Source organism: Engraulis encrasicolus, chromosome 21, assembly GCF_034702125.1.
Source record: "Engraulis encrasicolus isolate BLACKSEA-1 chromosome 21, IST_EnEncr_1.0, whole genome shotgun sequence".
NCBI classification, from domain to species: Eukaryota; Metazoa; Chordata; class Actinopteri; order Clupeiformes; family Engraulidae; genus Engraulis; species Engraulis encrasicolus.
The window spans coordinates 20,100,094-20,116,104 of record NC_085877.1 but is presented as its reverse complement, the minus strand read 5'-3'; the positions used below and the strand labels follow the sequence as shown (position 1 = coordinate 20,116,104).

Genomic DNA, 16,011 nt, shown 5'->3' with positions numbered 1-16,011 from the left:
TAATACCAAGGCTTTGAATGCATTTTTCTCAGTTGTCAGTAGTCACTGAACTTCGTATTTGTAGGGCAGATTACATGGCTTACCGTAAAGTTCCATATAATAGCCGAGTTCCAATTAGCGGCCGGGTTCCTTTTAAGGGCCGGGTGCACGAGGATATTTGGACAGATAATGGCCGGTTCCAAATAAAAGCCCGGTCTAAATGATCATTAAATGACCCAAGGAAGAAGGCTTGACCACTGGCGCTGCATGTTTCCCCCCTTATATTGTTTTGTTTAGTTTTTAGGAGGATGCGTTGCGTCTTTGACCATCAACCTGTTACACTTTAGCCAGAGCACTAACGCAGGAGACAGAGAGATCAAGTTCAATCAGAGGGTTTTATTAATTCCACAGGGTTACACAGGTGAGTATTAAGGCAAACTTAGAAATCTTCTTTTCAGGTCTTTAGAGCAAACACAGGATGAAGGTAAGTAACGTAAAGATTCTCTTTTCTTTTCTTCTTCTTCTTAGGAAACAAACATAAAAGTCTTTCAAAGTCCAAACAAACAAAAGGGGTAATCTTACGACCACTGTGGTTTTTTCTCAGCAAAGTTCAAGGCAGGGATTCTCAGAGGCAGAGCAGCAGAAGTTCAGAGTGACCGTAAGGAATGTTCATGACCGAGCAACGGAGAGCAAATGACAAGGACTTAAATGGAGACTTCACAATGGACTGGAAGAGTTTGATGAGCTGCAGGTGATTCTCCTGATCACCTGCCACGGGGTCTCCCAGGGTGCTTGGCAGGGGCAGGAGCCAGCATGGACGGCTGGGGTTTCCCAGGCCGATTGCCAGGGACTGATGCAGGCTGGCGACATCTCCTGGCAGGTTGGGGCATGGCAGGTCGGGGCATGACAGTACCCCCTCCTCTACGACCGTCACCTGACGGTCCAGGAGCCTCAGGATGGTCCCGGCGGAAGTCACGGATGAGGGATTTGTCCACAATGTGGCGTGACGGCACCCAGCAGCGCTCCTCCGGACCATAGCCAAGCCAATCGACCAGGAACTGCACCCCTCTGCCCACCCGTCGAGAGTCCAGGAGGCGCTTGACCGTGTACACAGGACCATCTGCCAGAAGACGGGGAGGCGGGGGTGGGGGAGCAGGAGGAGACATAGGAGACGTTAAAACAGGTTTCAGCAGAGAGACATGGAAAACTGGACTCACCCTTAGGGACCTGGGCAAAGCAAGCTTGTAGGCCACTGGGTTTATGCGCTGGACTATTCGGAATGGGCCAATGTCGCGTGGTTTGAACTTTTTGGACTGAACACGCAGAGGAAGGTCTCGTGTGCACAGCCAGACCCTCTGGCCCGTCCTGAAGGATGGGTTTGGTCTTCTCTTGCGGTTGGCCAGACGCTGGGCGCGCATCGAGGAGCGCTTCAGGGCTGCCCGGGCCCGTTTCCAGGCCCGCTTGCATCTAGCCACCGCAGCTTCAGCAGATGGGACATTGACTTTGGGCTGCTCAGAAGGAAAGAATGGGGGTAAGTAACCATATTGTGTTTCAAATGGGCACATACCGGTAGAGGTGGAAGTCAGTTGGTTATGGGCAATCTCTGCCCAGAGAAGCATCTTACTCCAGGACTTTGGGTTCTCAGAGATCACGCAGCGCAGGTATTTTTCCAGTTCCTGATTGATCCTCTCTGTCTGTCCATTAGACTGGGGGTGAAACCCTGAAGAGAGACTGACAGTTGTATTAAAGAGAGACCAGAAGGCTTTCCAATACCTGGACACAAACTGTGGGCCCCGGTCGGATACCACATCGGCTGGAACACCATGGTACCGGACCACCTCCTTCAGGACGACTTCGGCTGTCTCTTTGGCTGTGGGTAGCTTGGGGAGAGGAACAAAGTGAGATGCTTTAGAGAAACGATCAACAATTACAAGAATCACTGTGTTTCCTTCAGACTCTGGCAGCCCTGTGATGAAGTCCATCGATAGATGCGACCATGGGCGACTGGGAATTGGGAGTGGGCGGAGCAGTCCTGCTGGGGCCTGGTGTGAAGACTTTTGAGTAATGCATATAGTGCAGGCCTTAACATATTCAATAACCTGTTTAGCCATGTCAGGCCACCAAAAACGACGGCTGAGGAAGTCTAACGTTCGCTGTTCCCCTGGGTGCCCAACCCAGTGTTCGTTGTGACCCCATTTCAATACCTCAGAGCGCATTGATGAAGGTACATACATGCATCCTGATGGCCCATCTCCTGGGTCTGGTTCCGTCCTCTGAGCCCGGAGGATGGAGTCTTCCAAAGCAAGGCGCACTTGCCCGATCACTCGGCTCTGGGGTATGATGTTCTCTGGGAGAGGGGTCTCTTCATTGCAGTCGTGTTGACGAGAGAGGGCGTCTGCTTTGGTGTTCTTTGAACCTGGTCTGTAGGTAAGTATAAAATCAAAGCGGTTAAAAAACAGTGCCCAGCGTGCCTGACGGGGGTTAAGTCTCTTAGCTTCCTTCAGATATTGTAAGTTTTTATGATCAGTTAAGACTTGGAACTGGTGAGTAGCCCCCTCTAGCCAATGCCTCCATTCTTCCAATGCGAGCTTGATGGCTAGTAACTCACGGTCCCCTGCGTCATACCTTTGCTCGGTGGGCGTCAGTTTCTTGGAGTAGAAGGCACACGGATGGACCTTATCGTCCTGGAGAGATCTTTGAGACAGGATTGCCCCTATAGTCCACGGGCCAGGTGAGATGTCGGTACCACTCAGAGGGGCAAAGGTTGCTTATATTTTTTGAAAAGATACATGTCTGAAGTTAACATTTTTGTATGATAACCCTTCTGGAAGTACAGCCAAGTTAGGGTTATCAGCCGTTAAAGTAACACCCCCCATCAAAAATAAAGGTTTTTTAAGATGGGTGCCTGTCTTTCTACTGGCCCTTGTTTAAGACATATAGGAATGGTTAATTTTGTTATGTGTGGTATCGTTGCGAAGGGGAGACTCTGAGCTTTCATCCGACACCTTTCAAGAACATTTTGGTTAAGTATAGCCCTCCCTGCAGCTCTTCAAACATTTACTCATACACATTTTTTTCAATTTTCGCCAATATCATCTCTTGTCTTTTCATACTGTGGCATCAGGGAGCATCAGAAAGACCTATTTTAAACTCTAGAATATTGTCTTGAGTATCAGGAATCTGAAAATGTATCCTTTCACTATGTTATCCCGTGTTTAGGGGGTGATTTTCAGTCTTGTATGAGGCATGGTATTTTTTTCAGTTTTGCCATTTTCTCATAAAGTTCAGGAAGCAATACCTCTAGGTGCATTTTGCAGTTGGTTGTCATAGCTTGTTATATGCCATATGAAAACTTGGAGTGGGTAGTATATTCAGATATTATCATATTTGGTGTACCTGTTTGCAGAGCAATGTTAACTAGGCAAATCATTTTCCATAACCAGTATCAATGATATAGTTTCTCAGTGATTTCATTGTGTTATATGGTGTCTGAATCCTGCCTATTTGTCCTAAAATCACTGTTGTTATGCGCCCAGAGGTTATATACCAGAAATATATGTGATAATGTCCCCTTTGATATTAGTCTTGCAATTGAAATCATAGCAATTGTGTGAAAAACACAACATAAACTCATCCCATAACTTGTCCCTTTTTAGTAGTCATGTGAAAGTGAAGTGAAAGCCCAACTAGTTAACTCCTACACCCATTCACATTGTGACACAGCACTCTACAACACACTACACACTGTGCACACGACACACAACAAAATTGCATTTATGACCCGTGCAAGGGGGCAGCCCCCAAAGGGCATCCGAAAGGGAGCAGTGCAGCGGGACGGTACCATAATTGGGGTTGTCACATTAAAAACTTGTTTATTTAACTCGAGAGTTTGCGGCACTTCTCTCCTCCTGGAGGCCTTGGTCGTACCACATGTATCATGATTTACAGCAACATTTAAAAACCCTCCGCAAGAACACTTGATTTAAGGTGAAGATCATGAAGAGGTTTGCAAAGGAAGAGTGGGGTACAATGTCATCAGAGCTTTGCAAAGATAGCACGAGTTCTGAACTTCATACTGCTGCAACAACTACTGCACCATGCCACCGATAAAGCAACATGCATACATGTACTGTATTCACATGTGTTGGTGTACCAACTGAGACCCATCCCTAGACCCAAGCAGCAGTTCTGAACAATGGAGTAGAGTGAAGTAGAGTAGAGTACTGTACAGTAGAGTATAGTTCAGTAGAGTACAGTGCATTACAATAGGAGACCATGCTGAGCATTGAACTCTATGAACCTGGTAGTCACAGTAGATGTAATGGGTTTGTTATTGCCCTGCTACTCTACATGTGCTAATGTCACAATAGCACAGAACCTCATATCACACTGAGTAGTACTCCCTGCACATGCACTGTAAATGTAGAGAGTAGGACCAACTGTGGCATTCACACAGTTACATAACAGCCATGTTACACATACTGTAACAGCACATGGGGCAGTTGTGGCATAGTGGTTCAGGAGATGGACATCAGATCAGAGGGTTGCAGGTTGAAATCCCACCTCTATACTGACCTATGCATAAAACTGTATACTGTATACTACATATCACGTTAGAAAGTGCATACACAATGCATACACAAAGAAGATGTACACTTGCCTGCTACTTAGGTACACCTTGCTGGGCTGGTACTTGGCTGGGTACTGGGCTGTAGCCTTCCCCTCTTGCCATAAGAAGCCATTTAACTGCCTGCAACAATGTTCAAGTAGACTGGGGCATTGTAATGATGCTTGATTGGTACAAAGGGGCCCAACGTGTGCCAAGAAAACATCCCCTGCTGAAATTATATTTTTGTCTTCTGAATGGTCAGTATACAGTCCTCACCAGTTGTATTTGGGTGCACAATGACAATGACAGCTTCCAAACATGTTTTGCATTCATCAATGAGCTTTTTGCACTTTTCTGATGGTATTGTCCCTCACTCTTCCTTTGCAATATGTTCAACTTCTTCATGATCTACAAGTGTTATATCACAGAGAGTTTTTACATTTTGCTATAAATCATGACACCTCTGATACAGTCTAGGTCTCCAATACCAGATGCAACAAAGCCCTGCTGCCTGTTCAAACCACTACCCAAGACCGAAGTTGGCCTTTAGGTTTGTAGATGATAGACCTGCTGGTTTTCCTGCAAGAGGGCCTGTTTGGGAACACCAGATGTGTCATTATTGACTAAACAAAACCACTAAATGAAGAGCATCTCAAAAGGACTAGGCATGGACCGTTGCTAGATAGGGCACCAGGCTGTCGCCTCTCTCTCTCTCTCTCTCTCTCTCTCTCTCTCTCTCTCTCTCTCTCTCTCTCTCTCTCTCCCTCTCTCTCTCTCTCCTCTCTCTCTCTCTCTCTCTCTCTCTCTCTTCTCTCTCTCTCTCTCTCTCTCTCTCTCTCTCTCTCTCTCTCTCTCTCTCTCTCTCTCTCTCTCTCTCTCTCTCTCTCTTCTCTCTCTCTCTCTCTCTCTCTCTCTCTCTCTCTCTCTCTCTCCTCTCTCTCTCTCTCTCCTCTCTCTCTCTCTCTCTCTCTCTCTCTCTCTCTCTCTCTCTCTCTCTCTCTCTCTCTCTCGCCAATCCTTTCCTGACACAAAATGAGCCATAAAAGAAAAAAAAAGTGGCCTAGGCCTCTAGAGGACATATAATTGAAAGTAACAAAGAACTATTTTTCATCAAATTGCATTTTAAGTTCAGTACTTTTTTGAACTACTTTACCTTTACTTGAGCAGATTTTGGATGAGTACATCATTTTTACTTACCCCTCGAGTAAGATTTAAGAAAGATACGCTCTCTTGAGTACAACTTCAACTCTTTAGTAACCGTAGTAGTAACCGAACATTTTTAAGTCATATTTAACATGACACAATATGTCTACAAAAGTTGACACGATATGTTTAAAGGCCTATTGTATTTCTCACACATTTGCTATGATTTCGGTTGGAAGACTAATATCAAATGGGCCATTATCACATATGTTGCAGATGTTGTATATAACCTCTTGATGTATTGCATCACAACACTGATATTAGGACAAGTAGTGAGGATTGACGTATCATAACACAATGGAATCGCTGAGAAACTGTATCATTGATGCTGGTTGGTAAGGAAAATGCTTTACCTGCGTTGCTAGGCAAATACAGTAGGTACAGCAAATATATCATAATATCTCATACACCGTAAACTCCAAGCTTTAATATGGTGTCTAATGAGCTATGATAACCAATTGCAGAATGGCCTAGAAGCGTTGCCAGTTTACCACTACATGGAACTGATAGAGTAGTGGGGGGTGGAGTCATATATATTATGGTTACTACTCAAATTCATCTTCAAGGTTGAAACATCTTGAGGTATTTTGGACATATAATTAAGTTTCAGTCATAACAACAAATTGGCAACCGTTGCTATGCAAATAGGTTACTATGCAAATAGTTACACCAAATACATGGTCATATCTGTATACTATACAATCCAAGCTTTCATATGATATACAGGGCCGCTGACAGCCTTGGCTGGGCCCTGGACAAAGACATGTGAAAGGGCCCCAAATTCAATACATACAATGTAATGAGGATCCAATTCTGGGCCCTGTCTCTCCCTGGGCCCGGGACAAGACATCCCTTTGTCCCCCCCCCCTGTCGGCTTCCCTGATTATATATAACAAGCTATGATAACCAACTGCAGAATGTCTCAAAAAGGCCTTGCCTCTTGACTATACGAGACATTAGCACACAAAAAAAACAGCAGCAAAAAAGTGGCATGCCTGATACAAGACTGAAAATTACCCCCTAAAAATGGAATAACATAGTGAAAGGATACATTTTCAGATTCCTGATACTTGAGACAGTATTTTTGAGTTTAAAATAGGTCTCTCTGATGCTCCCTGATGCCACAGTATGAAAAGACAAGAGATGATATCGGCGAAAATGGAAAAAAATGTGTCTGAGTAAATGTTTGAAGAGCTGCAGGGAGGGCTATACTTAACCAAAATGTTCTTGAAAGGTGTCGGATGAAAGCTCAGAGTCTCCCCTTCGCAACGATACCACACATAACAAAATTAACCATCCCTATATGTCTTAAACAAGTGCCAGTAGAAAGACAGGCACCCATCTTAAAAACCTTTATTTTTGATGGGGGGGTGTTACTTTAACGGCTGATAACGCTAACTTGGCTGTACTTCCAGAAGGGTTATCATACAAAAATGTTAACTTCAGACATGTATCCTTTCAAAAAATATAAGCAACCTTTGCCCCTCTGAGTGGTACCGACATCTCACCTGGCCCGTGGACTACTACTCCAGTACTGGAGGCGTCCACTTCGACCACAAAGGGAAGAGCAGTGTTCGGGTGTCGTAGGATTGGTGCAGTGGTGAAGTGCCTTTTCAGGGTGTCAAAGGCTGTCTGTGCTTCAGTTGTCCATTTGATTTTGGAGGATCGGCCCCGGGTGAGAGCTGTGATGGGTGCTGCGATGCTGCTGAAATTTCGGATGAAACGTCTATAGAAGTTAGAGAAGCCAAGAAAACGCTGTACCTGTTTCAGCGATGTAGGCTCAGGCCAGTCAAGTACAGCTTGCACCTTTACAGGATCCATGGAGACTCCCACCGGAGAGATTTTGAAACCCAGGAAGGATGTGTCAGTAACATGAAACTGGCTTTTTTCCAACTTGACGTAGAGATGGTTCTCCAGCAGAAGTTTGAGCACTTGGCGGACCTGCAGAACATGGGATTCAAAGTCTTCAGAGAATATGAGTATATCATCCAAAAACACGAAGACGCATCTGTTGATCAATTCTCTTAGCACATCGTTCACGAGGGCCTGAAAAACTGAAGGGCAGTTAGACATACCGAAAGGCATGACCTTGTATTCATAGTGGCCGCTGGGAGTACTAAAGCCCGTTTTCCACTCATCTCCTCTTCTGATGCGGACCAGATGGTACGCATTTCGCAGGTCCAGCTTGGAGAAGATCTTTGCTCCCTTGAGTAGGTCAAAAGCAGTGGACATTAGGGGTAGAGGGTACTTATTTTTGACTGTGATTTGATTCAGACCTCTGTAATCAATACAAGGACGTAGGCCACCATCTTTCTTGGACACAAAGAAAAATCCTGCTGATGCAGGGGATGTGGACGGGCGTATCAAACCATTACTGAGACATTCCTGGATGTAGTCCTCCATCGCTTTGGTCTCAGGCACGGACAGTGGGTAGAGTCTGCCTCTAGGAGGCATGGTTCCTGGAAGGAGGTCAATAGCCATATCATAAGGCCTATGTGGGGGGAGAGTACAAGCTTTAGTCTTAGAGAAAACATTGGCGAGATCATGGTATTGTTGGGGAACAAGTGTGAGGTCTACCTCTGGCAATTCTGAAGTTGTTCTTGAGATACATTCAACAGTAGCTCCATATGCACCATGGGGTTCAAGGCCTTTACTTTTGCATTCCTTAGAACATGCAGGACTCCAAGATAACAATGTTCCTTTTCTCCAGTCAAACTGTGGGTTGTGGGCTCTAAGCCAGGGGTAACCCAACACTACAGTTTCCTTAGGTGATGAAATCAGAAAAAACCTACAGGACTCTACATGGTTATCCACTCTCATTGTTATCGGCTTGGTAACATATTCAATTTTACCTGACCCCAAGGGTCGGCCATCTAGAGCCTGAATGGAGTATGAAGAGGGACTCACCTCAATGGGCACTTTGAGTTGTTTGGCCAGGGTAATATCCATTAGGTTTTCTTCAGCCCCCGAATCTACCAGTGCTTGGACCGATGTGTTGCCATTGGGTTGGTTCTCCCATTCAAGCGTTACTGGGAGCTGCAACCGTGAGGTGGGGTGAGAGGACCTTGCTGCTCTGCTCACTAGAAGTCCTCTCTGTCCTAGTGAGCTTTGCCTTTTCCCGAAAGCTCGGGGCATTTGTCACGGAAGTGACCGGCCTCTCCACAGTACAAGCATAGGTTCTCTCGTCTTCTTCTGTCCTTTTCTTCTTGGGAGATCCGAGACCGTCCCAGCTGCATGGGCTCCTCTGCATCTCTGCAAAGGGGCTGGTTTGTCGATGGATTTTTTTGGGGGAAGACAGAAAACTGGAAACCGGAGGTGCGTTCTCGTCTGCGCTCCCGAGCTCGCAGGTCTAACTCAGAGGTGAGAGCAATCAACTCTTCCACGTTACGACCCCACTCTCGGTTGACAAGAGCGTCTTTCAGGTTGTCTTGAAGCCCATGGTAAAAGGTGGCCATCAGGCAATCTCCCTCCCAGCCAGCTTCTGTAGCCAAGGTGCGGAACTCGATGGCATACTCTGCAGCGGACCGCTTGCCTTGCTTCAGCTGAAGGAGACGCTTGGCTGATTCTCGTTGGTTGGTGGGGTGCCCAAAGACTGCTTGGACTTGGTCCATGAATTCAGATGCATTGTGGCAGATGGCCAAGTCTTTCTCCCAGAGCGCTGTTGCCCACACCAACGCCTTGCTTGACATCAGTGTGGTGATGTATGCCACCTTCGACTCTTCGCTGGGGAAACTGCTGGGGTGTAGTTGGAAGGACAAGGCGCATTGAGTTAGGAATCCACGGCAGGCATCAGGGTCTCCATCAAACCTCTGAGGTGAGGGGAGGCGTACATCTGGGCGCGGACCTGTGGCTGCAGGGGCTGGTGAAGGTGAGGTTACTGTGGCTGAAGCTGGGGTTGGCGGTGTGATGTTGATCCTGGCCACCGCTTGAGTGAGGGATTGGAGAGCGGTGTTCATTCGGTCTATGGTTTGTGCCATCTTTTGGACGCGTCTCTCTTGTTCACCGTAGGCATCTCCCATTCTGCTCACTACTGATCGAAGATCTTCAGTCTCCGCAGTGCTCATTCTTGGCTCGGTCATGCTGTTACACTTTAGCCAGAGCACTAACGCAGGAGACAGAGAGATCAAGTTCAATCAGAGGGTTTTATTAATTCCACAGGGTTACACAGGTGAGTATTAAGGCAAACTTAGAAATCTTCTTTTCGGGTCTTTAGAGCAAACACAGGATGAAGGTAAGTAACGTAAAGATTCTCTTTTCTTTTCTTCTTCTTCTTAGGAAATAAACATAAAAGTATTTCAAAGTCCAAACAAACAAAAAGGGTAATCTTACGACCACTGTGTTTTTTTCTCAGCAAAGTTCAAGGCAGGGATTCTCAGAGGCAGAGCAGCAGAAGTTCAGAGTGACCGTAAGGAATGTTCATGACCGAGCAACGGAGAGCAAATGACAAGGACTTAAATGGAGACTTCACAATGGACTGGAAGAGTTTGATGAGCTGCAGGTGATTCTCCTGATCACCTGCCACGGGGTCTCCCAGGGTGCTTGGCAGGGGCAGGAGCCAGCATGGACGGCTGGGGTTTCCCAGGCCGATTGCCAGGGACTGATGCAGGCTGGCGACATCTCCTGGCAGGTTGGGGCATGGCAGGTCGGGGCATGACACGACCGCTGCGTCAGTGAAGCGAAATGTCGGAAATTTTGCAATCTAAAACTTGGGGAAGCAGCGTGTTTCAGGGTATGGTTTAACGCTGTAATAGTGTACGGGTAAATGTGGGTAAAATCCACATTTAAAACGAGTAGCCTAGACATGTGATGAGAGAAAATGACATTTGCGACAAGCGTCCAACGAAATGAAATGTAAAGTCAACACGAAATATGCAGCCTCTCTGCACTCGGATTCTCTTCCCTTCGCACTAAACTGGCAAACATTTTCTCTTATGCCTACAATGCTTTTAATGTTTTGTGCACTATATGGACACATGAGACATTGTTGACATGTTGAAGTGAACTTTCTTCAATGTGGATGGCGGAGCACGCACTCGCACACACCCTGCACGCACTGCACTGATCAACACACTTTAATCAAGCATCAATCTGCGTGGCGGAAGCGCACACCGTTGCAACTTTGACTTTGGGGAAGAGATTGTTTAGTGGGATGTGCATTTAAATGCTTTTCAGTTTCATTTGCTAGCTTTACATTTTTTTTTGTGTATGGTAGGCCTAGCCTATTAATATGTGACATATGTGCAGATGGAAACATTTTGTGTTAGACTGTAGCCTACCTTAATTGAGCCTAGGCTACTTTTAGTTAACCACCGCGTAAAGGTCTTCGCATGGACAAATGAAATGGTAATTGAATAAAAGTTCACCAGTATTGCAGGGTGTATTAAACCCAGTGTCCGTTAGGGTTTGGGAGAGCAAGGAAGAGAGCGGCATCTGTGATTAACCGCTTCGAAATGTGTGCGTAAAACCTGCTGTTACCCAGTGGGTTTTGTGAATCTTGAAGTGTTGCCGCATTAAAAAAAGCTTTGTTTGATTTCGTGTTTGTATTTTACTTTGACGTTGCCTATAGTCCTCAGTTCGTGGTTATTTTCTGTTGTCCTCCTTCACATTTTCTTTCGGTCATGTAGGGTATTGTAAATAAATCGACCGTATTTTAATCATTTTGATTTCAGACTTAATTTAGCCCTTCAATCACCCCTCTCCAATTGCAAACTTAAACCCTGGTAGAAGGAGCATTCACTACCCTGCACGTAGCCTACTCGTTAATCACTTATTGTCTGACTGATTTTGGCTGCTGCGAATAAGGTATCTTTATATAAAAAAGGGCCTGTCACCGTTTTGGCTGAATGCTGACACCACGCAGATGACCGTTGCGGTCTTGCCGCGTGTCTTGAACAGTGCGCACTCTTTTGAGAAGGCAACTGGCTACCGCAGGAGAGGGGAAAGGTGGCAATATTATCCACAATGTCCTGGTAGGAGAATCATTCGTTATAGGCACTACTGTATACACATTCAGCAATTTCGTCTGTTGGTTTTTGTTTGCTGCAAAGTAGGATACCGGGTAGACTAGATCTCCATATCTTCATAAAAATCATCTACCACCGCTGTGATAATTTGACGACAGACACCAGTTGTTTAAAGCTACTGTACAATTGCATTCATGACGCTTGTCTTGAACTGCGCGCTCTCTTCCAGTTCCATGCGTGACAGCCAGATGAGAAGCGCAAAGGTGGGGGCTATCCGCGGTCGCCGAGGAAGGTGTCAATATCCACAACCTCACTGAATAAATAGCCTAACCCTTGAACTGTGCAGCAATTACATATTGTTTAGGTTCTTGAATACTTACTAAAACATGGAATTAATTTTCCATTAATAAGGAAAGGTGTAAGATTTATCCTCAACCCTCCCTGATAATGTTCTTCGAGTCTTCAAAATCGCTCATCACGCATTAACACCTGCTGTGTTAACTGACAATTTAACAATAAAGCTTAAAGCAATTGAGCACCATATTTTCCCAGTTTAGGGAAATATTTTTTGGGAGGAAGGAATTAATCGCCTGTTCCAAATAGCCGCCTGTCTCAAATATTCGCCTGGTCTCTCACGCGATTCAGACAAATAATAGCCCGGGCCATTATTTGGAAATTTACGGTATCTTCATTCTCTACAATATGCTGTTCACTCCAATTTCTGAATAACAGAACTGTGAATTCAATATCAGACCGCTGCCAATGGCAACAGATTTTTTGTTAGCTTTTGTTTTGTATCTATCCACTCAAAAACGAATGTCGCGGAGCAGCACAATTTTGCCCGTTCATGCACAAAACACGGAGAGAGAGCCAATCATGCCAGAGAAGTTCAAGGGTGCGGTGAGGTTCGGCATGAATGAATGAATGCACCATAAACGACTGCTTATCTTTCTCGTCTCCAGCTCCTGGAGCACGTTCGAGGGTACAGTGCAGTTCAGAATGAATGAATAAATGGATGGACGAATGAGCACTGATCTATTAGGTAGCAATTCAAGCATCAACTATGTCTCCTTTGTACTGTTTTGTGTCTAGGCCCCGAAAGAGCTGCATGGATGAATAGTTGAATGAACAAATGAATGAATGAACGGATGAATAAGTGAATGAATGACACTTCATTCTGTGTCCTTCCTACCAGCCCCCAGAGCAGTGGGGAACTTCATACGCACCACCTCTTTGAATGAATGAATGAACAAACAAACGAGAGAGAGAGAGAGAGAGAGAGAGAGAGAGAGAGAGAGAGAGAGAGACATTCGAGGGTGTAGTGCATTTTGAGATGAATGAATGTATAATAGGGATGCAAACGATTTATCGATTACCGTAATCGACTTTAATCGATCAATGCCATTATCGATTACAAAACATTAATCGCAATTAATCGTCAATTCAACTGACAAGAGACCCAGGTGAAATGGACATGTGAAGAGTATGTGTGAGAATATTCAAATCACCTTTGGATTAAAGAATTTAAATAGAATTCATTTAAATGTAGTATTTTATCTCAATTTTGAAAAACGCCGCTTATCAATTAATCGTAAGTCGATCGATAAGGCAATCAACTAATAATTAATGAATTAATCGATAATTTGAATCCCTAATGTATAAATTACTGAATGAATACTCTAACTCAGGTACCATACCAAACAGGAAGAGAACAGCAATCACACAGGAGATGTTCAGTGGCATGGTGCAATGTGACATGAACGAAGGAATGAATGAATAAATGAATGAATGATTGAATGGACGGTGGTTGCTCAGGTGGTAGAGGAGCAAGTAGGCAAGAAGAAGGTTGGAGGTTTGAGCACTGCTCTGCTTGACCCCATCGATGCGTCCTTGAGCAAGATACAAGTTACCAAATTGCTCCTGGTGGCAGCCACTGCCACCGGTGTGTGTGAATGTGAATGGGTGAATGTGACGCATACAATGTAAAGCAATTTGAGTTTTTGAAGGAGTGGAAGGCGCCATATAAATGCAGTCCATTTACCATTTCCAATAAATGAATAAACTGACTGAGCGTTCCTCTTATATCCAGCCCCGGAGCAACTGATGTTATTCATCCGCAGGGAGGGCATGGCGATCGCAATGATCACAACGTTTGAGTGCACGATGCAGTTCGGCATGAACTCAATGATTGAATGAATGAACGAATGACACAAATAAATGAATGAATAAACGACTGACCGTTCCTCTTGTCCCCAGCCCCCGGATCAGCTGGCGTACTTCATCCGCACGGAGGGCACGCCGATCGTGCTGAAGACGTTCGAGGGCGGGGTGCAGTTCAGCATAAATGAACGAATGAATGCATGAATGAACGAATGACACAAATAAATAAACTAATGACAGCACGTCTCGACATTCTCGTCCCCAGCCCCCGGATCAGCTGGCATACTTCATCCACACGGAGGGCACGCTAATCATGCTGGAGACGGTCGAGGCGCGGTGCAGTTCAGCATAAATGAATGAATGAAAGAATGACACAAATAAATAAATAAACGACTGACCGTTCCTCTTGTGTCCAGCTCCCTGATCAGCTGGCGTACTTCATCCGCACGGAGGGCACGCCGATCGCGCTGGAGACGTTAGAGGGCGCTGTGCAGTTCAGCATAAATGAATGAACGAATGATTGACACAATAAATAGATAAATAAACGACTGCACGTCTCGAAATTTTCGTCCCCAGGCCCCAGATCAGCTGGCGTACTTCATCCGCACGGAGGGCACGCCGGTGACGCTGGAGACGTTTGAGGGTGCCTTGCAGTACGGCATGTTGCGCGGCGGCGGCAGCGAGAGTCTCCTGAGGCTGATGAACGGCGTCTTCGCGCCCACCGCCACCCTCAGCAGCAACTGGCCGGAGAGCATCAAGAACAACTACCTGGGGCACATGCACCGCTTCCTCACCACGCTCACAGGTACACAACACAACACATGCACGCACGCACGCATAGGTACACACACACACACACACACACACACACACACACACACACACACACACACACACACACACACACACACACACACACACACACACACACACACACACACACACACACACACACACACTCATAAGGCCCACCGCTACTACTGGCCTCAGCAGCAACTGGCCCGAGAGCATCAAGAACAACTACCTGGGGCACATGCACCGCTTCCTCATCACGCACTGCACACACTCACACACACACACACACACACACACACACACACACACACACACACACACACACACACACACACACACACACACACACACACACACACACACAACGCAACACAACACATGCACGCACACACATCCACACACACAGGCACACGTTCACGCACACACACACACAAGGCCCACCGCCACCCTCAGCAGCAACTGGCCCGAGAGCATCAAGAACAACTACCTGGGGCACATGCACCGCTTCCTCACCACACTCACAGGTACAACACAGCACAATAAACACATGCACACACTCACACACACACAAGTGCACACACACACACACACTACTACTACTACACTCATAAGGCCCTCTGCTACCAGCTTCAGCAGCAGCTGGCCCGAGAGCATCAGGACCATCTAGCTGGGCCACATAGACACATGCAGTACTTCCTCGCCATGCTCACATATACAGGTATACAGCTATCAAGTATGGGGAAGTTACTAATAGCACATCAGTCCAACTCACCACCAAACACTCACAGGAGGAGCATCATTCAAACTACCATATGCATTGTTTTCTCACCACACACTCAGAGATATGCAGAGCTCTAAATTAACACCAGCCAAACGGCTAAGTGCTGGTGAAAATGGCGTTTGGCTTGTTGTAAAGGAAACTAACTAGCCACTTTGACTGGTAGTATGTGTATGTGTGGCTAGTAAGACTTAGCATCTACTAGCCAAATTGGCTAGTGATGAAAAAAGTTAATGTATAGCCCTGCAGGTATATAGTATATGCCTGATCACCTGGTATGCCAGTATACTACACATAATGTCCATCCTGCTGCAGCTGGCTGACCTGAGCCATGCAGCAAGGATTGGTACTTCCTTGTTAAGCCCCACCTCTTCCATATGGAGCCTTAGCCCACTGAGCCACAGAACCTCGATCCTGAGACTTTTTGAGTTTTTTGCTAGTGGCCTCGTGATGATGTTTTGTGACGTCATTGACAACAGAAGTTGAATTAAACATCTCGCAAAATCACAATTGAAAGATCATTT

At 45.9% G+C, this 16,011-nt stretch overlaps 1 protein-coding gene across 1 annotated transcript in view; it reads left to right on the top strand.

Moving 5' to 3' along the window:
* dnah2 (dynein, axonemal, heavy chain 2) overlaps positions 1–16,011 on the top strand; it is a 453,668-nt gene that overhangs the window by 12,765 nt on the left and 424,892 nt on the right. Inside the window, exon 5 of the mRNA XM_063186341.1 lies at positions 14,491–14,719. Within this exon, the coding sequence (XP_063042411.1) occupies positions 14,491–14,719 (229 nt within the window). The remainder of the gene's footprint in view (positions 1–14,490; positions 14,720–16,011) is intronic.